Consider the following 26,914-nt stretch of genomic DNA (forward strand, 5'->3'; position numbering starts at 1 on the left):
GAAAACGAGGAGCCTACATTGTGATATTTCTTAAACTTTTAAGATACTTTACACTTCAAATTATCTCAAGGACAGTGGCACAGGTCAAAAAGCCGTTGAATACCAACAAGAGATATGAGATAGTAAAGAGATACGATTGATAGACTTAGAGGATAGGGAAAGGAGGGTAGAGTGGTGAGAACAGTTTGAGGGTCTAAAGTTTAAAGCGGCACAGTCCAATAGAAATATAATACAAGTCACACATGATATTTTTATTTTTTTAGTAGCTACATTAAAAATGTAAAAAGAAAGAAATAAAATTAATTTTAATGTAGTTTTAACCTAACATCAAATTACCATTTCAGCATGTATTCAGTATTTAAAATTTATTAAATAAACACATAAAAGAATGTAAAATCTCAAAGATTTTACATTCTTTTATGTTACGAATTCTTTGAAATTTCCTGCGTATTTTATGCTTGTACCACATCTCTTTTTGAACCAGATATATTTCAAGTGCTCAGTAGCCATGTGGAGCTATTTGCTACCATGTTGGACAGTGTAGATCTAAAATAAATCTCAAATTGGAAACTAAACCATACCAGAGTGTCTTAATTTAACAGTGCCTTTCAGGATTTATGATTCATTTTAATTATGTGTTTAGGAAACTAGCTTCCTAAATTTATACTGTCCCATCAAGCTGCTATTACCTTAAACTATGTCACCACCATTGAGATCTGTTGTGTGCCCTTTTAATAATAGTATGTCATCATGACTAATCTCACTATTGAATCTTAAAATGTATTGTAAAGGTATATACATACAGGTGTATGTGTATGTATTTGTAAAGCCAGATGTGATCTGTATTTGCATTTAGTGAAGGTAATAGAAGGTTTCATCCTGAATATATTATGTTAAATGTGATTTCTCCCTCCCCACTTTCTCCCCTACTTCCCTTTCTAGGCAGAAACATTTAGTTGTAATAAAATAAAAGATAATGACAAAGAAGATGGCTGCTTCTACTTCAGGTATTTCTCAAATCATTTCATATTTTTATGCATAATTTGTTACAAAGTGATTTCAGCCTTGATGGTGTTTGCTCAACTTGGGAAAAGTAATTTATGATTGAAAAGAAAATATTCATATCTCTTAATTTTTCTCAGGAAGTTTTTTGAGAAAATGTGTATTTTATTTGTAAGCTTTCTAAAATGGTTTGGGGAAAAGACTGTTGTGATAATTATATTAGCTTTCAAAACTATGAAAGCCATCCAAAAAAAATTACATTATGTTGTCAGAGCATTTTATTTTATTATATAGGAGATTTCCATAGTTCAAAACTTAGTTGTTATGAAGTAAAACAGATTGAACTAGTTTTTTTATGGTTTAACTATGTTACTTTGAATTGAATTCACTTGAATTTTTGCTTCTGGATTCTGGACCTCTACTTTGATATATGAAAATTGGCTTTGAATAAACTATGTCCAAGGTTCCTTTCATTTTTTTTTTAATGAGAAATGTCCTTTTAACTTTTAGGCTAAGTTTTGTTTCTTCAAATATATTAGTCTCTTGAATCATGTAGAAAACAAAGAGTACAGTTATAAACATTGTTACAATAATACTAACATTATGAGTGCCTGTGTATTTATCTATAGAGCTTTTTGTTTCTCCATGTGGTTTCAAGTTATTGTCTGTTCTTTCATCTTACTTTGTAGTATTTCCTTGAACATTTCTTACAGGCCAGGTCTAGTGGTAATGAACTCCCTTAGCTTTTGTTTATCTGAGTATGTCTTAATTTCCTCCTCAATTTTGAAGTACAGTTTTGCTGGATGTAGGATTCTTGGCTGAGAGTATATATATATATTTTTAAAGCATTTTGAATACATTGGTCCATTGTCTTCTGGCCTCCAAACTTTCTGATGAGAAATGTGATGCTCTTCCTGAGAATCCCTTGTATGTAATGATTCACTTTTCTCTCATTGTTCTCCATATTCTCTTTGTCTTTGGCTTTTGAAAGTTTGATAATGTGTGTTGGTGTGTGTGTTTTTCAGTTCATTTTACTTGAAATCTGTTGAGCATCTTCAATATTTACATTCATGTCTTTCATCACACTTGGGAAATTTTCAGCCATTCTTCAAATATTCTCTCTTCCCCTGGTGAGAGGGGCCCTTGCTGGTGTCCCAAAGGTCCCTGAGTTTCTGTTCACTTTTATTCAGTCCTTTTTCCTTTCTGTTCCTCCGAATATAATATCCATTATCTTCAAGTTCACTAATCCTTTCTTCTTCCTGCTCAAATGTGCCATTGAACACCTATACTGAAATTTTCGCTTAAATTATTGTATTTTTCAGCTCCAAAATTTGTTTCTGGTTTTCTGTTTCTTTATTGATATTTCCATTTTTTCTCTACATCACTTTTATTTTCTCCACATCTTCCTTCAGTTTTTTGAGCATCTCTAAGGTAGGTGTTTGTTGTTGTTGTTGTTGTTTCATTGTTGTTTTGAGAGAGAGAGAGAGTGCTTGAGTTGGGGGTTAGGAGCAGAGGGAGAGGGAGAGAGAGAATCTTAGGCAGGTTCCATGCTCACAACACTGAGATCATGACCTGAGCTGAAATCAAGAGTCAGAAGCTTAACGCACTGAGCCATCCCAGGAGCCCCTACGACTGGTGTTTTTTTAAGTCCCTGTCTAGTATATTTGCCATTAGGTGTTTTTCAAAAACAATTTTGGTTGACTTATTTTTTTACTTTGAATGGCCGATACTTTCCTGTTTGTCTTCTGGTGTTTTGGTTAAAAACTCTGCATTTGAATCTAATAATGTGGTAGCTCTGGAATTCAGATTCTCTGCCTTATCCAGGGTTTGCTAGGTTTAATTTTTTCTGTTATTTTTTCAATTGTTATATGCTGTTTGTCATGGATCAGCGTTAGGTGTAAACTTAAGGTCTTCTCATGTCTTTTCTGACCCTTTCTCTGGGCGTGTGTGGTCACTTTCTCGTTTTCCCTATATATGTGGTTGTTTAGTAATGTCCTTTAATGTCTGGTTTCTAAAAAGGAAGAGGGGAAGGAAAGAGTGCTGGCCCTTTAAGTCCTCTGGAAGTTACTTCAGCTGGAGGACGAAGGGCTTGCAACAGTGGGGACTGGTGCAGGAACAATAGCTAATCTGCATTTTTGTTTGTTCCTCTCTGATCAGAAGCAGCAATCAGAGCACGGATCCCCAGTGTTTGGAGGATAGGGTCCTTTTTGCCCACGCTGGTTCCCATAAGCTGTGAACTGCTCCAGGGACATCTGCCTGTCATGGGTCTGGGAGGTGGGGAATGAGTAGCTACTACTGTGCTAAGAGCTGAAATTGATCAGAATTAACTGCAGTTTACTATCCAAGTTTTTGGTAACTTCGAGAGGTGCAAAATAGTTACATTACACAGATTCTGCCAGTACAGTTATTGTCTAGACAGGGAGACAGATACCTGATGCTTCTTGCTCGCCTGGTCTTCCCAAAATCCTTTCAAAGATTTCTTTTTAAACTTCTTTAGTCATCATCAGTAGGGTCAACATGATCATTATATTAATATAATGGTTATTATATTAATATATTCAGACTAACTGTACCGAATGACTAGTTTGTTTTTTAAAATATTTTTAATCTTTCATAGACAGATGCTCTTTTCATTTAAAAAAAAAGATCTTCTCAGTGTGCACTTTCTGTTAAGGCAATGTCAGGTAGTTATGTGTTTCTAAATATTCTGAGTTTTATTATCTTGTGACAGACAAGTAACAAATATACTATCATGGTCCTTTTTTACACTATGATAACATTGCCTTGGGTCTTTAAGGTATACTCATGTTACTGCATGGAACTGATTTAGACATCCAAGAAAGCATATACTGCCTTCTTTTCAGTCTTTTAAATTATCTTTCAGTGTATAAATCTATTAAAATGTGTGATAATTGTGCTATTTCCTTGTATTTCAAATATTTGTTTTAATTGAATCATATTTTAGCATTCCAGGGTATCAGAACGAACATTTAGGAAATCTTTTTAAAATAGTCACACATTTTAAAACTATAAAGAAGTAGCAGTTGCAAAACAATGTGAATATACCAAATGCCAATGAATTAGACACTTAAAATGGTTAATTTTATTTTATGTGAATTTCACCTCAATAAAAAATCTTGGGGCGCCTGGGTGGCTCAGTCGGTTTTGATTTCGGTTCAGGTCATGATCTCAGGGTTGTGATATTGAGCCCCACATCGGGCTCCATGCTCAGTGGGGAGTCTGCTTGAAATTCTCTCTCCATCTCCCTAGCCTTCTTCCCCTCCCCCCACTTTTGCTCATTCTCTTTCTCAAATAAATAAATAAACAAAAATTTTAAAAAAATGAAAAGCTGTGTAGGTAGATGGGCAAAACGGGAAGGGGAGTAAAAGGTGCAAACTTGAAGTTATAAATAGAGCATAAGGATACAATCTACAACTTAAGGGATATAGTTACTGTGTAACAACTTTGTATGGTGACTGATGGTAGCAAGATTTATTGTGGTGGTAATTACTTCCTAATGTATGCAAATATTGAGTTACTATGTTGTACCCCTGAAACTAATATAATATTGTATGTCAACTGGATTTCAATTTAAAAAAATAAAATTATAAAAACGGTAAGTCAGAAGGAAAGATCTTTAAAAATCATATGCGCTGTCAGTTATACATGTAATATAATAAAATATATATCAGGTATATTTGAATGCATGAGAATATTTGAGTTCCTAACGTGTCACTGTGTTTGGTGTTCTGCATGTAATCTCAATTTTTTAACCTTTTAAAAACAAGTAGAAAATTCATAAAGTTAAAAGGATACGCAGTTTTGTGACTTCTCCAACAGTGAATTTCTGTGCAAACACTACCGAAGTCAAGAAATAAAAGATTGCCAAAACGGGGGAAGCCCCACCTTGTGTCCCTCCCAGTCATTACCTGCTTCCTTCCTGTTGTGTGTGAACACGCGCGCACACACACACGCACACACACACACACACACACACAGAATAAACTCTCCTAACTTGGTTTTCTTTGCATCCCTCAATTCTCCAGTTGTGCCCATTTATAAACTTTATATGTATTATCTTCTTTTGTATACAGGTTCTTTCAGCATTGTAAGCATAATCTGTTACGTGGTTTGTAGCTATAAACTCATTCATTTTCGTTGCTGTGTAATTGCTGGATCCTAGATTATGTATATGTTTAACTTTATTAGTCGGTGCCAAGCAGTTTTTCAAAGTGTTTATGACACTTATACTCCCACTAACAGTGTATGAAAGTTCCCAGTGCTCTACATTTTCCCCAACAGTTGGTTTTATCAGTCTTTTCAGTTTTCGTATTCTGGTAGGTGTGTACTGGTATTACATTCAGTTTAAAATATTCTCTTTTCATGGTGTGTTTATTGGCCATTTGGATAACCTTTTGTGAAGAGCCATCATGGCTTACGGATTTTTCTGTTTTCATTTTCATATTAATTTGTAGCAGTGCTTTATATATTCTGTGTATAAGCCTTTTGTTAGATGTCTTTGCCCATTCCATGCCTTGCTTTTGTACTGTATGTTATCTTGAACAGAAGTTCTTAATTTTTATATAATCAAATTTGTTAATCTTCTCTTTTACAGGTAGCCGCTTTGTGTCCTTTAAGTTCTTTCCTTACATTTAGGTCATGAAGCTATTCTATATAATTATGTTGAGGGTTCCCAAGAACACCCCCAGGTTTGATGATTGATTAGGAGGACTCGCAGGACTTTATTTATAGTCATACTTAAAGCTACGATTTATTACAGTGAAAGGATACAAAGCAAAATCAGGAAAGGGAAAAGGTGCATTGAGCAACGTCCGAGGGAAAACATACACAAATTTTCAAGGGTTCTTTCCCAGTGGAGCCACACAGGACTTGCTTAATTGCCAAACAAGTTATGATAACACATACAAAATGTTGTCAACCAAGGAAATCTTATCAGAGACTCAGCACCCAGGGTTTTATGGGGGTCTGGTCACATAAGGGTCCTCTGCGTAGTACATATCAAAATTCACATTCCCAGAAGGAAAGCAAGGGGTTAGCATAAACCATATTGTTTGTAGAAATACTTGAAGCATTGTGAGCCACTCTTACCAGCTAATGGTGGGAACCTTTCTGAAATCTGAGTTCACAGATGCTAGCTAAGGACTAAGCTTGTAAGCAGGGCTTTCTATCTACTTTATTAAGTTTTTAAAAATTTATTTAAGTAATCACTACACCAATGTGGGGCTCGAGCTCATGACCCTGAGATCAGTAGTTGGATGCTCTTCTGACTGAGCCAGCCAGGCACCCCAACTTTGTTAACTTTTTTAAATTATAATTTGTACAGTTATGCTTGGAATTAATATTTTTAATGTATGCTATGAGGTATAAGTTTAGGTCAAGTTTTGTCTTTATGTATAAAACTATATAAACAGTTGTGGCTGCGTTATTTATTGAGATCATTTTTTTTGCAGTGCCATCTTTATTTTAAATCATACGTCCACATGTGTGTGCATTTGACTCCCTATTTTGATTTCTTCACCTGTTTGTATTTTGCCATACTGTACTTTCTTGTTAAGTCTGGTATCTTATAGAACAAGTCCTCTCACCGTGTTCTTCATGCATATCTTGACCCTTTATTTTCCATATAAATTTTAGAATCAGATTATCAAATTCAAATAACACAAACACAATTTCAATAACAATACCTGTTGGGATTTTGTTTTGGTAGAAATTTGGGAACATCTTACAATCTAATATGTCATATTCTTCATATTCCTCTATTTAAATTTCTTTAATTTCTCTATATCATTTTGTAATATTTTGAATCAAAGTGTCATACATCTTTCCTTAGATTAATTACTAAATAGTTGATATCTTTTCCAGTTTTATTGAGATATAATTGACATAACATTGTATTAGTTTAAGGTGTACAACATAATGATTTGAGAGATATATATCCATCCATCCATCCATCCGTCCGTATGTTTTCCGTAGTAGTTCGGTTACCATCCGTCACCTTACACAGCTACAAATTTTTTTTTCTTGTAGTGGAAACTTTTAAGATTTACTCTCTTAGCAACTTTCAAATAAACACTACAGTATTGTTAACTGTAGTCGCCACCTGCACAGTACTTCCCCGGGATTTGTCTTTTAACTGAAACTTTGTGCCTCTTGACCACCTTTGCTCATTTCCCCCACCTCGCCCATCTCCCAGTTGCTACCTCTGGCAAGGACCACTCTGTTCTTTGTATCTACAAATTTGAGTTTTTTAGATTCTACATATAAGTGAATAATAGAGTATTTTTGTATTTGTCATTTATTTCACTTAGCATAATGCCTAGATAATATTGTGGATGCTATTGTAAACAAATCCTTTAAAATTTTTTATTTTATGTTTCTTGTTGGTTACAGAACTCTAGTTGATTTGTGTATATTAACCTTGTAGCCAGCATCTCTCCTAGCCTCCTTAATTTCCAGTTTTATTTATAGATTCTTTGGGATTTCAAAATATTTGCACAGTCGTGTCTGTGAATAATGATAGGTTGATTACTTTCTAGTCATTGTACATTTTCCCTTTCCTGCCATACTACACTGGCTTGGACTTAGAGTAAAATGTTAAATAGACATGATGAAGTGATCATCCTAATTTCATTCCTAATCCCTAATTTCATTAGTAGGTACCTTTATCAGAGTGTTCCTTTCTAATCATTAGTAAGAAATTCTGTTTATTATGAATTGACAGATTTCATCATCTGTTGAGGTAATATGTGATATTTTTCCTTTCTTTTTTAATGTGCTAAGTTCTACAGAACATTAATTTTCTGAATGTTCATTCAGCCAGTCTTGCATTACTGGAGTAAACCCAGTTTTATCATGATGCATAAACTCTTTTATTTATTGGTGGATTTGTTTTGCTAATAGTTTGTTTGGAATTTTTCCATCTACACTAATGGGTCAAGGTTCCCTGCACTTTCTTATACATTTTTAGGTTTGGTGTCTAGGTCATATATGCTTCACTACAGTAATTGGGGAAAGTAGTCCCTAAGTCTTGGTATTTTTTCTGGGTTTTGTGTGAGAGTTGTCATAATTTCTTCCTTAAATGTTTGGTAGATTTCATCAGTGAAGCCATTTGTGCCTGGAGTTTAGAGAAGGAAGGTTGGACTTATGGATTCAGTTTTTTCAAATTCAGTAGTTATATGAGTATTTTTATTTCCTGTGTCATCTTTCGTCAGTTTTGGTAACTTAAAATTTTTAATTTGTCAGAGTTGTTCACAGTTTATTTTGTCTGTAGAATCTGTAGTGATCTCTCATTGTTAACATTATTTGTACTTTTTTGTTTAGATTTATTTATCAGAGAGAGAGCATGAGAGAGGGGAGAGTCAGAGGGAGAAGCAGACTCCATAATGAGTGGGGAGCCTGATGCAGAACTCAATCCTGGGACTCCGGGATCTTAGCCTGAGCCAAAGGCAGACACTTAACTGACTGAGCCACCCAGGCACCCTATTTGTACTTTCTGTTACTTGATTAATCTTACCAGGGGATGTAAATTTTGTCAGTCTTTTCAAAGAACCAAGTTCTGCCTTTTTAAAACTTCTTGAGATTGTTGCTTAACATGTTTATTTTCAACCTGTGTATACATATTCATGTGTATACATAAATTATATATTTGTATGTACATATATATGTATATAGAGCTATAAATTTACCAGGATTTTTTACATTGTATTTTCATTATTATTTAGATCAAGGTATTTTATAATTCCCATTGTAATTTCATCTTCTACCTATGGCTGTTTTTCAGAAGTATATTGTTTAATTTCTAAATTGTGGGATTTTCTTATTCTCTTTCTCTTATTGATTTCTAGATTAATTCCTCTGTGGTCGGACAGCCTGCCTTGTGCAATTTCATTCCCTTGAAACTAATGGATAATTGTTTTTCCCTTTGTAGAAAACAGTATGTGCATATGGTCAATTTTTGTAAATATTTTGTGTATACTAGAAAATCGTGCAAACTGCACGTAAAGTACAGTGTTATGTTCATTAATTCAAAATTTTGATAATCATTGTGTTTCATTTTTCTATATTTCAATTTTTTTCAAAATATTTTAAATTTTTCTATCTATATTTTTTAAAGCAGTGTAGTAAATCTCCCATTGTAGGTGTGGATTTGTTTATTTTTCCTCTTCGTTCTGTTAGTGTTATTTTAAGGCTATATTGTTATTTACATAAGATTTACATTATATTTTTCTGACAAATTGAATTAGCTATCATTATGAAGTATACCTTTTCTCTAGTAATGCTTTTTGCTTGAAAATCTGCTTTGATAACAGTATACCAACTTTCCATATGAGTGACATGCAGAAGCTACTTTAGGGATCATGAAAGTTAGTATTTGTATAAGTATCCTTTTTTCATTACTTTTGTATCTTCATATTTTAAGTGATCATTTACAGATGGCATTATAGTTTTTTTTTTAATATTTTATTTATTTGTCTCAGAGAGAGCGCACAGGCAGGGGGGGCAGCAGGCAAAGGGAGAAGCAGACTCCTTGCTGAGCAGGGAGCCTGACCCAGGACTCGATCCCAGGACTCTGGGATCATGACCCGAACTGATGGTAGACCTTCCTCAACCAGCTGAGCCACCCAGGCGTCCCTGTAATTGTTTTTTTTTTAATAATTTTTAATTAAAAAGTTTAGATCATACAAATAATTACCAAAAGCACTTGTTTTTTATTTGATCCTACTGTTTGTTCCTTTTTCTTTTGAATTTATTGTTTTTAATTATCATGTTTTACTCCTTATTAACTTGGTAGTTAATAGTCTTATTCTCTTAAGTGATTTTTTTTAAGTTTTTATTTATTTATATGACAGAGCGAGAGAGCACAAGTAGGGGGAACAGTAGAGGGAGAGGGAGAAGCAGGCTCCCCGCTGAGCAGAGAGCCTGATGCAGAGCTCGATGTGGAGCTTGATGTGGAGCTTGATCCCAGGACCCTGGGATCATGACCTGAGCTGAAGGCAGACCCTTAACCATCTGAGCCACCCAGGCGCCCCTCCTAAGTGATCTTTTTGAGACACTACAACATGCATAGTTGACATTCTATACCGATAGGTGATGACGCATTGCATTTTTTGCCCTCTCCTTGGTCAGTGCATGAATCTTAGAAGGCTTAAACATCATTTCCCCTCTTGCAACTTAGATGGTTTTGTTGTGTATGTTAAACCTATCAGTACATTATTATTTCATATAGTTAGTGTTCATGTAGATTTACCAGCTCATTTATTCTTTCTGTTAATCTTCAACTCAGGTTTTCCATCTAGTATCATTTTCCATCTGAGGAAGTTCCTTTACCATTTCCTTTAGTGTACATCTGCTGGTGATGAATTACCTCATTTTTACCTGAAAATATATTTATTCCACCTTCATACTAGAAGAGTAGTTTTCTTGAAAATGATATTTTATATTGGCAGTTTCTTTCTTGCTGTACTTTAAAGCCAGCCTTCACTCTCCTATCATTTATGTTGAGAAGTTAGCTGTCAGCCTTTTTTTTTTTTTTTTTTTTTTTAAGATGTATTTGACAGAGAGAGAGTGTGTGCATGGGTCTGGGGAGGGGGAGAGGGAGAGTCTTAAGCAGATGTGGGGCTTGATCCAAGACCCTGATGAGATCACAACCTGAGCCAAAACCATTAGTTGGTCCCTTAACCAGCTGTACCACGGAGGCACCCCAGCCTTATTGTTACCTTGAAAAGGAATTATTTTCACTCTCCTTTCGTTGTTTTGAGTTTTGTTTTCAATAGTTTTACTATGACGTGCCTATTCATGGATTTCTTTTTATTTTTTCTTCTTAGTTTTATTCATGGATTTCTTTTTTTTCTTCTTAGTTTTCATAGCCTTTGATTTTATGGTCTTTGTTCAGATTTGAAAAATTATCAACCTTTATTTCATCAAATATGGCTTCTGCTTATTCTTTCCCTCTTTCTGACAAACTAGTCCTTAGAATATTCTGTCTCTCATCCTCTTTTCTCTATTTGCCATTCTTTTTTGGCTCTCTTCATTCTAGATATTTTCTTCTAAACTGCCTTCACTAACTAATATCTATTCAATGTGTCCAATTTGCTGTTAAATCCATCTTTCAATTACCAATTTCTGTTTGGTATTTTTAGTGTTGTTTTGTTTCTTGAGGTCCAGTTCTCTATTGGAATTCTCAGTCTTGTCTCTATCCTAAGATAAAGTAACCAGAATTTATTAAAGTCTGTCTCAAGTTCTTCCTAGTCTGTTTCAATGGGCTCTTGTTTCTGTTGGTTTTCATTTTGATTCTCTTACCTCTTCATGTACCTGTTTTTTGTTGTTTATGATACATTTTGTTTATGAATATTTATGTAAATAATTTGAAGTCTAAGGTATATTCTTTCACCAGGTCAGGTTTACATTTGTTTCTGTTATCTGGGCTAGTAGCAGCCTGTTTTCATTTCAGTCCAGATTCAGAGATTGGGATGATTCAAAGCTGAGTTGTTTCTCCCTTGGGACCTGAGGTAAACCCTGGTATTATAGGAAATATTTGGTGAATGAAGGCAAATGTTGTAATACTAGTTCTTTTTTTATTCATTTACTTTTTGTGGAGAGAACAGAAATGTTGATGATTTGAGTTCCTTCCCCTTATATGTAAAAATTGTCAGTAATCCTTATCTCTTTCTTTCTAACATAGGGATAAAGCAATTCCTAACAAAGTGGGAACATATTGTATCCAGTTTGGGTTTATGATGGATAAAGCAAATATTCTTAACAGTGAACAGGTTTGCTTACTTTTTTTATATACCATAGTTAGCTTTACATTTTCTTGCTTAGTATAGGAATGAAATGGTTTTGTTTAAAAGTGAATTAATTATTGGATACAACTGATAATAAAAATATAAATAATGTAATTTTCAGGAATATTAGAATATATTTAAAATATGTTGATTAATATGACCCGATGCAGAAGTTACTTTTCCATTCCTCTTTATTTTGAAGAGTCCAGTAAGCATTTTAGTGTATATCATGGTAAGGTTGCTCCTATCAACCATACATTGCAAATTTTTCAGTTATTAACATTTTGTGTACTAGAATTCGGGATAATAATGTTTAAGGTAGTTTCGAAATACATCATCACCATTCAGTAAATTAGTTAACTAAATTTTTAAAAATTACCTGTATTTTTAAATCCCCTGAATTTGTTCTTAGATGGCTATTAACATTCAGAAATTTATCTGATAAACCTTTTTTTTTGAATTTTAAAAAGTAAGTTGATTAGTTTTAGGAGATAATGGAAATTATTTTAGAAAGTAAGATTGCTTTTTATTTAGTATATGCTAGCATTATTTCTTGTCTTACTCTTAAATACTGAACCATCAATATATTGTTAATCACAATGCTGTTTTTGTTTTGTAAGATTATAGTTGATGTTCTGCCTAATCAGCCTGTGAAGTTAGTTCCTAAAATTCAGCCAGCTACACCAGCTGTTTCAAATGTTCGCTCAGTTGCCAGTAGGACTTTGGTCAAAGATTTACGTCTTACTATTACGGTAATGTTTTATTTACTTCCAAAATTGCAAAGAGTAACAAAAATTATTTCTAGTTTTAGTGTGCAGAATAGTTACTTACAGAGTCAGATCTTAGTTATTCAGTTTAAGATTATAGGGAAAATTTGTGTGGATGAATGAAATATTCATAAACACCTTTGTATTTTAATACAAATAGAGAATGTATACATACAGTGTATCCAGATATACCAAGTAGAGCTGACTCAAAAATGTAGAAATTTGCCTACCTTTCTTAATAGATACCTTTCTTTAATCACTTATTAAAGTGATATTAAAGTATGTATTATGAATTTGTGTGAGGTAAATTGATTCCTCAGTGTCCATTTCACTGATGAGAAAGAAGGAAGTAATTATTTTAAGAGATCTGCTCTGATGATTGATCATAGCAAGCTCCCCAAAGCTTCTGATTACTGGGAGAGTAAGCAGCAATAAAGCTGCCAAGAATATTGACAAAAACATGTAAAACACAGTAGTGAGACTCCACCTTTATGGAAATTTTCATGGTGGGATCCTTCTTTCGGGGTTTTTTTTTTTTTTTCTGTTTTAGACAAGTGAATCCTTCTTCTCTTCCCCCAAATCAGTAGATGCTAAAAGTACATAACAAGGTGAAATTTTTAAATGGGAGTCCTTTTGGTAAAGTTATAAGCCATTATATTAGATGGAAGCCTCTGGTTCTTTTATAGTTTCTGGGATTATTTCCTGCCTGTAGAGCTCTTAATCTGAGAACTGAATTCTGTGCTTGGGAGTAAGAAGGATCAAGATAATTTAATATTTAGGGCTTATATCGTTTTTTCTGATATGATCATGTCCTTTTCTGGGTTTAATCTTCGTAATTACCTGTTCTTCTAATTATTTTTTATTGTTTACTTGAAGGATGACTACAACAATCATACTGGAATTGATTTGGTTGGCACTATAGTAGCTACCATTAAAGGTTCTAAGGAGGAAGATACAGATACACCACTCTTTATCGGGAAAGTGAGAGCACTCGAATTTCCCTTTGTGAAAGGATCAGCTGAAATTACGGTAATTTTTATGTCTTCTGGTAGATAACATTAGTGTATTTAATAGTTTAAACCACAGTGTTATAATACCTGTTCTTTTGTATGTATAGCATGAAAATATTCTAAGTATAGCATTAAATTAGAAAGTGAGTGGAGGGGCGCCTGGGTGGCACAGCGGTTAAGCGTCTGCCTTCGGCTCAGGGCGTGATCCTGGCGTTGTGGGATCGAGCCCCACATCAGGCTCTTCCGCTATGAGCCTGCTTCTTCCTCTCCCACTCCCCCTGCTTGTGTTCCCTCTCTCGCTGGCTATCTCTATCTCTGTCGAATGAATAAATAAATAAAATCTTTAAAAAAAAAAAAAAAAAAAAAAAGAAAGTGAGTGGAAATATTTTGTGATTTTGCTGTAAACTATTACAAATTAAACCTCCGGGATTATTATTACTCTGAGCAAGAACCTCTTTTTCCCTGTGGATGACTGCTCTCTCTAATAATTTTTAGCTTCAGTGATAATATATTCATATATCTAAAAGTTACCATTCTGTGGATAGAAACAAAATATAACATAGCCCAGGTAAAATGTGTACATAAATAGAAAAATTTAACAAAGCAGCTTCTCTTTGTTACTCTTTTTTTTTTTTAAATGGAAATATTTTTACTTGTATAAAAAATACACAGTGTGAACACTTTTAAAAATCACTATTTTGGGGCGCCTGGGTAGCGCAGTCGTTAAGCGTCTGCCTTCGGCTCAGGGCGTGATCCCGGCGTTCCGGGATCGAGTCCCACATCGGGCTCCTCCACTGGGAGCCTGCTTCTTCCTCTCCCACTCCCCTGCTGTGTTCCCTCTCTCACTGGCTGTCTCTCTATCACATAAATAAATAAAATCTTTAAAAAAAAAAAAAAAATAAAAAATAAAATAAAAAATAAAAATCACTATTTTATCACCCTTCAGAGATAATAATGATTAGCAATTTAGTTACTTAACTACCAGACTTCTGTATATACACAAATACTGTATATACACAAATACCCTGTGTGTATATGATTTATGTACATGGGTGGGGTATAAAATTTCATTAATATAATAGAACTCCGCTTTTATAAAAATTTTATTTAGAACATCTTTGGTATCTTCATCAATATGTATACACCTACCATCATTGTGTTGATCATAATTTATTTGATCAATCCTAAGTGGAAATTTAGTTTCTTTCCAGAGCTTGTTGTTATCAACAGTGCTTTTCATCAGGTTTCTTCTATGTGTATCCTTTTGCATATGTCTGATTGTTTACTTAAGAAATTAGTAGAATTGGTGGCAGGGTATGTTATTTTAAGCCTTCTGGTTGTTAGCTGTTGCCAGTTGCTGTTCAGTTGCTATTCCCACCAGAAATATGTGTGTGTGTCCCTCATAATATTAACCAACCCTAAATGTGAATGATTTTTGGAATTCCATCCCAAGTTGCCTATATTTCAAAAAATACTTTTGTTACTAGTAAGGTTGAACATTTGTCTTGTTCTTGATCTTTTTAAGATTGTCTCTTGATGCTTTTTCTTTTGGAATGTTTGTCATTTTCGTAATTTTATATTAAAGATATTCATGCTCTTCTGTATATAAGTACATTTTCCTGAGTTTGTCTTTTAGATTTTAGCTTTGCTTGTATTGGAGTGGAGGAAGGATTATATTTACAGTTCCTGCCCTAGTATTCTTATGCGTTTAATCTTTGATTTGTCTGAATTTTATTTTTGCATTTTTTCTAATTCATTAACTTAATTTCTTGATATTATTTATTGAATAATTCTTCCTATATGTATAAATTTGAAATGTCACCTTTCTTGTATTTTTTTTATTGTTGTCATTGTTCATCTTTATATCTAAACCAGTGCTAATACCGCATTGTTTTACTAACATTTGGCTTACAACTGGGGAGCCTGACAGCTTGTACCTGCCTTACAGTAGATGTGTTAGTTGGTCTGTCAGTGACAGACTGTTAGAGCATTTCCGTCTTTTTTTTAAAAGATTTTATTTAACAGGACCCAGGGATCATGACCCGGACTGAAGGCAGCTGCTTAACTGACTGAGCCACTCAGGCGTCCCCCCCATTTTTTTTTTAAGATTTATTTATTCTAGAGAGAGAGCACTCACGCATGCATGGGGCAGAGCAGAGGGACAGGGAGAGAGAATCCTCAGTCACCCCGCTGGATCTCAGAGCCCCACAAGGTGCTTGATCGCAGGACCCTGTGATCATGATCTGAGCTGAAACCAAGAGTCAGACACCCAACTGAGTCAGCCACCCAGGCACCCCTACAGCATTTTCTTTTTTTTTTTCTTTAATCTAAATTCAGTTAATTAACATATGTATAATTTTTTTCAGGGGTACAGGTCTGTGATTCATCAGTCTTATATAATACCCAGTGCTCATTACAACACAGTCCCTCCCCAATGTCCATTAAACAGTTACCCCATCCCTCCTTTCATTTTTATTACAGTAGAGAGTTAAGTGAAATTTTCTTGTATTCTAACAAAAAGTCAGTAATGAAAGCCAAAGGGGGGAGACATGTTGAAGGTGCAAAGTAAGTTTGTGTTGGAAGAATACACCTAGCCCACCCTACCTTTGTCCTGTTTCTTTGACACTACCCCACCCCTAGCCCCTTGTAGGCATTTGAAATTTCTACCCCAGCTCTACACATTTGTGAAGTTAAGATAGTGACTTAAGCTATTTCCTTGCACCTGCCTGTAGAATCAAGGCTTCGTGTCATACATATGAATTTCCACTAGAGGTTCCTAATACCACACTGAATAAGCAGAAAACTGTTGAGTTCTCCTTGGCTTTTGACTCATACATTGATTTAGTAAGTCTAGGGTAGGGCTCTGGACTCTAATTTAACAAGCAGGTAATTCTCATCACTAGGAACATTTAGGAAATAGTGGCTCAGAATATAACCAGTTATTTGTAAATGTTCCATGTTTGCATGAAAACAGTGTATACTGTTTTAAGTTATAATCTAAGCTTATTCAAGTTTGTTAACTATTTTCAGATTCTCTATATTATTTGCTTACTTAGATCTGGAAATTCCTGAAAAAGGTGTCTCAGTTTTGTTCTGTGTATTTGTTCATTTCTCATATTCCAGATTCCCATTTGTGCTTGGATCCAGTTATGGACTCTTCAGTTCTCTTCATTTCTTTTATGTTTCTCCTTGATAAACTATACATCAGAGATTGCAAACTATAAAACTTTATAGGAAACGGGGCGCCTGGGTGGCTCAGTCGTTAAGCGTCTGCCTTCGGCTCAGGGCGTGATCCCGGAGTCCTGGGATCGAGCCCTGCATCAGGCTCCTCCACTGGGAGCCTTCTTCTTCCTCTCCCACTGCCCCTGCTTGTGTTCCCTCTCTCGCTGGCTGTGTCTCTCTCTGTCAAATAAATAAATAAAATCTTTAAAAAAAAAAAAAAAAGACATAAAGGAGAAGATTTTACATTTAACTACATAAAAAGTTAAAACTTTATTATAATCATATCTTAGAAGTAAAAGAATAATAGCAATATATTGTGTAGAAATATTTGTATGTACACACACAAGTATTGGGTTAGGTACATTAACAAATCTTCTGAAAAACTTCTGCAAATCAATAAGAAAAAAGATAATCTAACAGAAAAATAAATGTAAAAAAAATAAAGTAACTTTTAAAGTAAAACAAAATAAAAAAGAATATGAGCAGACAGTTAATGGAAGAGAAAGTATAAAGGACCAATAAACAAGCATGACCTCAGTACCAATCAGGGAAATGCTAATTTAAACAATAATGACTGGTTCTTTTTAATCCATTTTGGGATTAAAAAACTCGGGGAAAAAAACTTGATAATGAAGCGTTGGCCAGCATCAGAGAAACTAGATATTCTTATACACTAATGATGAGAAGCTAAATCGACAGGCTTTTTGAAGCGAAATTTGATATTACCTATTAAAATGAACTGTTTATTATGAGTCCTATTTCTCATTATTCTAGAGAACACCCAGAGAAATACTGGAAGATATTTTCTTTGCTAAATAGTAGTTTAAAAATGTGAGCAGTTTTAAGCAGTGAAAGGATATAGTACTGTATACCTATCCTATGCATTAATTTTACAGATTGGTATCTAGACATTCACTTGCATTGATCAGCATATTAAACTGCTGAATTATTATAAAGTGTATGTTTTAAAAATATGAACAGTGTTTTATGTGTTTATATTCATGTAAATACATTGAAAATAGCTCTCAGAAACTAAGCGTGATTGCAATTTGGTTTAATGGTGGTCTCGTATTCTGTATTTCTTGGAAAGAAAAGAATTGTCTGTAATTCATAATTTCATTTCATGAATTGTTCTACAGTGTTTTATGGATTTAGGTTTTTAAAAATTCTACTTCTCTATCTGTAAATTGTACTAGTCTAAAAAATAAAACAGCTAGTATCTATTGTTTCCTGTAAAGAATGTAAAAAAGGTAATTTAGGATTTAAATAAATATATTTGCCTTATTTACTCATTATATGGTATGGTCTTAAGCTAAATTGTATTAAAAGTGTTTTGTATGTGCATTAATGAAGAAAATACAATTAAAAAAAAATCTTTCAGGCTTTTTAGGACCTCTTGTTTGGTCACCTGAGACTAGTGGGTCTACTTCCATGGTAACAGCTGTAACTTAAACTCAGCATTGGGCTTTGGGCATGTCTTTGTGATTGTTTTTATAACTTTTATGCCATCAGCTGTTTCACACTTCTTCAACTTCTTAAAGGTTGGCATCAAAAAGACTTTGCAGGTTAAGATAGTACGTGGCCATTGATACTTCTCCAAAAGAAAGATACTTTTTTTTGGTAATTGTCTATTACATATAATTTTTGTATAATCTATTCATTGGTAAGCTCACTTTCAAACCAATACCAAAAGGTAAAAGGTTTTGTATCTTGGGTGGTACTGCTGTTTTAATGAATGTTAATGAATCTTAAGGATTAGTCAGTGCCTGTTGCCTTTAAAATTTACCACTTGGAAACACACAATGATATTCATAACATTTATACATTGACAAATACTATTTTGAATCTTGTTTTTCCTAACTGCTCTTTTCTTCTTACAGAATCTAGTGCTGGCAGAAAATAGTCCTGGAAGGGATAGTACTGAATATTTTATTATATTTGAGCCTCAGCTACCAGCTCTATCGAGAACATTAGAACCATATATCCTACCATTTATGTTTTACAATGGTAAGTTTTTAGGAAAGTAGAGGATTTTTCTTATGTTTGTGGTATTTTTTTTAGTTTACTTTCCATTAACATGGTACTTATTAGTTACCTAATCATGTTACGACATGTTTTGGAGAAGTCACAATTTTAGAATTGTTTTGAATTATCTGAATGTCTTTTCTTAGATGTTAAGAAGCAGCAACAAATGGCAGCACTTACAAAAGAAAAGGACCAGTTATCTAAGAATATTACAATGTATAGAAGTTTATTTGAAGCCAGCAATCAGCTTCTTGATGAAATGAAGTGTAAGTAATTTTGTATTCAAAGGTAATAAAAAATTAGGCTTTGGGGAATGGTAAGGCAGAAGGTGAGACTATGAGACACAAAAATTGTCTACTTTCCTAGACTACAAATAAACTGCAGAACACTGCAGTAACGATGTAGGGAAGTAAGGCAGTAATGATTACTTATATTCTTAGTTATTTGATCTCCTTATGATGATGTAGTCCATCATTTTAAATACATTTATATCCTGCTTACTTATAAAAATTTGAGCTTTTTTTAAATTAGAAGTCAATCTGTGGAAATGTAAGGCTTTTGACATGATAGTAATATTTATATCTAGCTCCAGGTTCTGGCAGAAGATATTGAAAGACAGTATTACTGGGAAAGTGACATGTAGTTTAATTTTTAGTTTGAGTCATGAAACTCTGTGTATTTTACTAAAGATTCTGCAGTGTGTCACACTATGGAGGTGTACAGGGCAGCACATCCTGTATAGAAATATGTAAGTTATTTTTAAGTCAATGCACAATGTTTGCTGCAATTTGTAATAAATTTTGTAGACCACTAAAATAAGACATTTGCTGAGTTGTTGTTTATCTTTTTCCATTTGTCAGATTTTTTTCGCTGTGGTTTTTGTCTTTGTGTTAATTACATAGGTAAAATTTTGATCCATTAACTGACAAATGTACTGCCTGCCTCAGAGTACTCACTTTTGTATATCCAAGGGCAACAATATGTAGAGGATAATGGGAGCTAAGTAGGATGATGAGATAATACATCAGTAGTAACACTAAAGATTCTTTTTATAAAGTCTTACTTGGTTCTTGTCGCAACCTTATGCAATTCTGTATGTTATATATAGTCATGTGGATTAGGATTAAATAATTTATCTAAGATTACTTGGAGTTTGCAGTATTAACATATATATAATATTTTCCTTAACTCTGCCTTATAACCGCATTTTGGTTTTTTAAAACCAACCTTAAAACCAACTTTAAAACCAAATTTTGGGGGCGCCTGGGTAGTGCAGTTGTTAAGGCGTCTGCCTTCGGCTCAGGGCGTGATCCCGGCATACTGGGATCGAGTCCCACATCGGGCTCCTCTGCTGTGAGCCTGCTTCTTCCTCTCCCACTCCCCCTGCTGTGTTCCCTCTCTCGCTGGCTGTCTCTCTGTCACATAAATAAATAAAATCTTAAAAAAAAAAAAAAACCCAAATTTTGTTTCTCATTTTTGTGTATTAGATGCAAATCTTAATTTTAGACCTCTGGTTTCATTTTGAATTTCTAAAATACTCAGCGTTTTTACTTTAACATCAGTCATTACAAGGGAAAAAAAACGAGATTGAAAATATTTTTCAAAAACTGTATTTTGGGGATTATTACAAATTGATGCAGGTTTGTTTGTTTTTGTTTTTAATTTTAGGCCAAGTCGAAGAAGCAAAATTAAAAGAGGCTCAGTTGCAAAATGAACTAAAAACACATAATATTGACATTCCTACAACACAGCAGGTGCAGTTTCCATGTATATGTGAAAGATTTGTTTAATTAAGTTCTAGTCTAATTTTTTTATCATTCATTTTTTATTTACAGTGTTATGGGCACTCTTGCTTTGGGGGGTTCCAAGACATGTGGATTATAGTCTGGTCACTTACTAGACATTAAAAGAGGCTAACAAAATGATAGAATACTTTTTTCAAAGAAATTACAGTTTGTATTTCTAATGTAATGACCCCAATAAGTGAAATTAATAATACACCAATTTGAGAACTGCACTGAAGGGGCTTCATAATTTATAGCCAGTATATGTGGTGACAAAGAAAATGAGAGAAAGTGACACTGATTTTTTTAAACTTATTTTTTTATGTGTATAACTCAGTTGCAAAGAGAAGTCCTATTATAGGTTGTGTATTTCCTAAGATAAAGTCAGTGAGGTGAACATTTTGTATTACTACAACAACACTCTTTTAAAGTAATGCCTATTTAATAACTTTTTGTTCTTGAGTTGTCTAAATTGTTGATTTTTCTCTGCTATCATTATGGCTGTCTAGTACAGGAATAATTGCCTTGTAGTTAATTTTTCTTTATAAATTACAGATGCCACACATTGAAGCACTTTTGAAAAGAAAGTTATCAGAACAGGAAGAACTGAGGAAAAAACCTAGAAGATCATGTACTCTTCCAAACTATACTAAAGGCAGTGGAGATGTTTTGGGAAAGGTTTGTGTTTAAGCCTTTTAAGAGGCAGTACATTTTATTATGTTGTTTTGTCTAAAATGTGTTTTTTAAAGTAACATTATAATAATAGAGTGTCAGTTTCTTTGTACTTTTTCAATTTTTCCCATAAGTTACTTGTTCTTGTTACCATAATAGGGATTTGGCAGAATTTAAAACTGAAATGCGGGGCGCCTGGGTGGCGCAGTCGTTAAGCGCCTGCCTTCAGCTCAGGGCGTGATCCTGGTGTTCCGGGATCGAGTCCCACATCGGGCTCCTCCGCTGGGAGCCTGCTTCTTCCTCTCCCTCTCCCCTGCTATGTTCCCTCTCTCGCTGGCTATCTCTCTGTCACATAAATAAATAAAATTTAAAAAAATAAAAATAAAAAATAAAACTGAAATGCACAATTCCATAATACTTATATACTGTTGAGGGCTATGGCAGAAATTAGCATGTCTCAGTCCAAAGCTTGTTATCTACTTATAGTTGCTTTCATGTCGTATGACTTTATAGGTAGCCAAGACCTTTCCATGTGACTCAAGCTTCAGTGAAACAACAAAAGAAAAACATCAGAATTTTTCTGAGTTTAGTATTGTTAGAAAGTGAATTCTGGGATGCTCCTAGAACTTAAGAAAAAACAACAATAAACAAAAAACTTCATACATATTTACTGCCAAAAGAGTGCCATTCTTTCTTCTTGAATTCTTTGCCTCTTTGGTTTTTCCTTTTGTCAGATGAATTGCATTTTCATATTTATCTTATGATTATTAAGTCCTGAACATTCTATTTTATAGAAGGTGTTTCTATTTTTTTTTTAAGATATTATTTATTTACTTGACACAGTGAGAGAGAAAAAGTAAGCACAAGCAAGGGGAGGGGCAGAGGGAGAGAGAGAAGCAGACTCCCGGCTGAGCAAAGAGTCTGATGCAGGGCTCTATCCCAGGACCCTGGGATCATGACCTGAGCCCTAGAAAGTGTTTCTTATAGGTGTCCCCAGCACCTTCAGTGTTTGATGGTATTAAGGTTTGTGGTATTATATGTATGTGTGTTTTACTTGTTAAACTTTTCCATTTAATATGCATCTCGCTTTCTGCTTTTACCTCTGTTTTAAAATTGAGGAAACTGAAACCGAGTTGCAGAAAGATTTTTTAAAAAACTTGTTTAAGGTTACATAGCAAGCAGGTAAATGGCAGAGCACAGACTCAAGCCCAGGCAGTCTGATTGTTAATCACTGATCTTTATGCCTACGTACATTATTACTTTTACAACCACTGTATGAGTTTGTTGGGGTTTTTTTTAAGATTTTACTTATTTATTTGGCAGAGACAGCCAGCGAGAGAAGGAACACAAGCAGGGGGAGTGGGAGAGAAAGAAGCAGGCTCCCAGCGGAGCAGGGAGCCTGATGCAGGGCTCGATCCCAGGACCCTGGGATCACGCCCCGTGCCGAAGGCAGACGCTTAACAACTGAGCTACCCAGGTGCCCCATTATATGAGCTTTTTATAGTGTTTATAGTTTTTTCATGAGGATATTTAAATTCAGAGAACTTAATTGTCAATATATAGTTAGTAAGGAGCAGAACTTAGATGTAAACCAAAGTTTCCCTGACTCCAGAGTCCATTGTAGTTTCTTTGTAAGTGGTTCCCTAACATCACAAGCCAACTACACAGTGAAAATAGAGGGTAATGGTTACTCTAAAAGTGTGTAGCCAAGTTTAATACCGAAACCATGTTGCATTATTATTTAAAACCCAAATATGGGGGCGCCTGGGTGGCTCAGTCGTTAAGCATCTGCCTTTGGCTCAGGGCGTGATCCCGGCGTTCTGGGATCGAGCCCCACATCGGGCTCCTCTGCTGGGAGCCTGCTTCTTCCTCTTCCACTCCCCCTGCTTGTGTTCCCTCTCTCGCTGGCTGTCTCTCTCACTGGCTGTCTCTGTGTCAAACAAATAAATAAAATCTTTAAAAATAAATAAAACCCAAATATGAAAATTGAAAAGTTAAGATGTAAATTTATAAATTGGAAAGCAAGGTTCTGATTTATAATTTTTTAAATTGTTATTCCTCAGAAGCAGTTTAAAGAATTTACAGAAAGAAGCAGTCTTTATAGAAGAAGCAGTCCTACGATTTAAGCATATAGATATCTATAGCTAGCCTGCTTTTAGGTACTAACATTCCACATTCAATGGTTATTTGATACAAAATTCTTAATCAATAGGTAAGATTTTACCAAAGCATAAAATAAATTTTAGCAGAAGAAATATATTTTAAAGTCTTTCATTTTAATATTTCTCATATCTTAAAAATCTGGGGGAAACCTTTGAAATCCCATTTTGTGTAGTTTCTTCTCTGTCCTCTCAGAGTACGAGCCCTCTTCTAACCATCAGGAGAAAGTTTTCCACTCCCTTCAAATCATGCTTAATCTTCATTGATTCCTCATTAAAAAAAATTTTCCTGGTATTTATTCTAAAACTAGAATAAATAATTGTGGAATGTAGTAAGGGACAAGAGGAGATTTTCACCTAGACTTTATAATGTGTTTATTTTTATAATTGTGAATACCTCAGTTAACTTGGATGCTTTAGTCTTGCCGTCCTTGATTCCAAATACCTTGAAATTCATCTGTATTTCTTTTAAGTGCCATTCATCTCCTATGCCTGAGGAAAAATTCATAACATCCATGAAAAATGGCTAGGGTAGGCTCAAAAAAGCTGAAAAAGTGGTAAAAGCTTGAATGAACAGAACATTGTATATGGTACATGAGTAAAAATATTGAGTTCATGTCTCCTTTCGGAAAAGAAACTATATATACTTTGTATCACCTGAAAGTTTAAGGAGAAAGTGTAATGTTGAGGAGCCTAATGAGAGCTTCCACTCATAGCTTTACTTAGAAGTAATTACCCCATGGACCGCCTGGGTAGGCTCAGTTGGTTAAGTGTCCAACTCTTGATTTCAGCTCAGGTCAAGATCTGGGGGTTGTGAGGTAGAACCCATATCGGGCTCAGTGGGAAGTCTGCTTGGGATTCTCTCTCTCCCTCTCCCCCTCATCCCACTGTGTGCACTCTTTCTCTCTCTCTCTCTTTCAAAATAAATAAATAAATCTTCAAAAAAAAAAAAAAAAAGAATTACCCCGTTTATAAGATTAGAGTACTTGTGAACAACCACAAAAGAGATACCATGGTCCTAGTACTTGTGGTTACACGTAGAATGAGATCACTCACTTTGATTTGCCTCTAATCCTTCCTCTGTTTGCTGGAACATTTTTTTCATCTTCATTTACATGTACTAGTTTCTTTGCTTGTCTCTCTCCTTACCTTTACTCCATTAACATTTAGAGAATTGGAATACAAGAGTAGACATTGTGATGTTTCCAACAGCGACACATTTTCATTGCTAGGGCAGGCTTTTGCAGCCTGGTCAGTTAAGAATAAAGGATATATGTGACTATACCAGTGGTGTAGTGAATGAGGTTTTGAAATAAACCTCAAAATTTCGATCTTGTTAGACTTTGAGGAAGAATGCTTGCAAGTAAAGTATTTGTAAATAGAAGGGTGACTACTTATCCTAAGTTCCAGTGTGTTCTTATAAGCAGAAGAAATGATTCTTATTTGTGATGTTTAGATTTGTTTTCAGAAAGAAATACTACAGGGGTGCCTGGGTGGCTCAGTCATTAAGCGTCTGCCTTCGGCTCAGGACGTGATCCCTGCATTCTGGGATCGAGCCCCACATCAGGCTCCTCCACTGGAAGCCTGCTTCTTCCTCTCCCACTCCCCCTGTTTGTGTACCTCTCTCGCTGACTTTCTCTATCTCTGTCAAATAAATAAATAAAAAATCTTAAAAAATATATATCTATAATATTGGAGTAAGATATCTACTTAGAAAGATCTGATATATAACTATATTTTTAATTGAATCTTCCATCTATTGTATGTGTATATTATTTAAATGTATTTTATGATTACTTTATCAGTTAAGACATAACCTCAATAGTAGAGCTATCAATTGTGAAAAATGTGCATCATCAATTAGCTGATAACATTCTATTTTTACTTGCTCATTTCCAAGATTTACAGGAGTTTAATTTGTAGAACAGTTTTTCCAAAATTTAATAGCAGAATAGACATTTAATATTCAAGCCAATAAGTTTTTATAGCTTGAGAATTTTTTGTTAACTCATGTGAGTATTTCAGAAAAGTTTTTGCTGTCTAGATGTAGGCTTTTAAAATACTTAATAGCAAATTTTTAAATATTTAAAAGTTTCTTACTTGATGTTTTAAAATGGCTTATAGATTGCACACCTGGCACAAATTGAAGATGATAGAGCTGCAATGGTTATTTCTTGGCATCTGGCAAGTGACATGGACTGTGTTGTCACCCTGACCACTGATGCTGCACGTCGTATCTATGATGAAACCCAGGGTCGTCAGCAGGTGTTGCCCCTGGATTCTATTTATAAGAAGACTCTTCCAGATTGGAAAAGGTTAGGAAAAAAGTGGGAGTAATGATTTTTTCTGAAATATCTTTTCTGTTAACAAAGTGCTTAATTTTAAAATGGTTTCTATGAAAGTGGCTAAAACAAACTGAACAGTGACTCAAATTACCTAGATTATTTTTATCTTCACTACGAATGTGTATACTTCATTAAGGTGGGTATTGCAGTGTATTTACTCATATATGCTGGCCATGATTAATTTGCCAAATAAATGTTATTTGTATATAAATTACACAGGCACATACAAACCCAAAGCAAATTTTTGGCTTTTACAATAGGAAGGATGTCAAGATCATTGATGAAATATGAAGCTCTTTTATTTGGACTAAGAGTATAAATGCATGTGTTTTGTCCTGTTTATGTCCTGTGAAGATAAGCACTCATCATTTAGGTAGAGAAGGTCTCTATTAGAACTGCCAGTAGCGAAGTTGAAATGTAAGAGACTCTCTAGTTAGGATGTTTTATTATTTTAATATAAATTGGTTTCTCTAATTACTTCCTCATTTATATATTAAAGAGTCTACTTAAAATAACATGTATTTCATTTTGTATTCTAAAAATAGTTTGAGGAAACAACTAGAATTTAAACTCAAATCTATCTGCTTCTAAAATCTCCCAGTCTGCTACTGGTCAGTACCCATTTTAAACAAAATGGAAATCCAGTCAGATCATAATTCCTGTGTTCATTAAGGGTAGTACTTTTTGTGTGAATAACTTTTCCCTTTAGGGGAGATGCTTTTGTCAGCAGAATCCGTGAAGACCAAGTTAAAGATCTTTGATCTAGGGAAAGTGTGGATTTGGTATTTAGAGCTAAGGTTTGCACTAGAAAATAGTTATCCTCTGTTCCTGGTACTGTGGCTCTTACTGAGATTGAGTTAACAAGCTCCTAGAGCCACCCCTACCCTCCAGCACTCCTACTTTCAAGATGTGCGAAAAGCTCTGCTCCGTGGAAGGGAAAGGGTCCTGACACACTAGTCAGCCTCCACCTCTTGAATCCCATTGTCGCCTTTGGGCTTCAGTTGTCATTCTCTACTCTGTGGGACGGGACAGGGAGCCAGAGTACCTGATCTGCCTCCCTCACATGGAAGTCTGCCGTGGGCCTTGCCTCTTCCCCTGTCCATGCCAGGGCCACTCTCCACAA

The 26,914-nt window shown here is 34.6% G+C and overlaps 1 protein-coding gene across 3 annotated transcripts in view; it reads left to right on the forward strand.

Moving 5' to 3' along the window:
* SMCHD1 (structural maintenance of chromosomes flexible hinge domain containing 1) overlaps positions 1 to 26,914 on the forward strand; it is a 157,484-nt gene that overhangs the window by 90,689 nt on the left and 39,881 nt on the right. For all 3 annotated transcript variants that reach the window (XM_057313253.1, XM_026496043.4, XM_057313255.1), the window contains 9 exons: positions 943 to 1,007; positions 11,705 to 11,792; positions 12,428 to 12,559; positions 13,451 to 13,603; positions 18,687 to 18,813; positions 18,978 to 19,097; positions 20,500 to 20,585; positions 21,171 to 21,293; positions 25,571 to 25,761. In XM_057313253.1, the coding sequence (XP_057169236.1) occupies positions 943 to 1,007; positions 11,705 to 11,792; positions 12,428 to 12,559; positions 13,451 to 13,603; positions 18,687 to 18,813; positions 18,978 to 19,097; positions 20,500 to 20,585; positions 21,171 to 21,293; positions 25,571 to 25,761 (1,085 nt within the window). The remainder of the gene's footprint in view (positions 1 to 942; positions 1,008 to 11,704; positions 11,793 to 12,427; positions 12,560 to 13,450; positions 13,604 to 18,686; positions 18,814 to 18,977; positions 19,098 to 20,499; positions 20,586 to 21,170; positions 21,294 to 25,570; positions 25,762 to 26,914) is intronic.

The sequence above is a fragment of the Ursus arctos genome, unplaced genomic scaffold (assembly GCF_023065955.2).
Source record: "Ursus arctos isolate Adak ecotype North America unplaced genomic scaffold, UrsArc2.0 scaffold_17, whole genome shotgun sequence".
In the NCBI taxonomy this organism is placed as follows: domain Eukaryota; kingdom Metazoa; phylum Chordata; class Mammalia; order Carnivora; family Ursidae; genus Ursus; species Ursus arctos.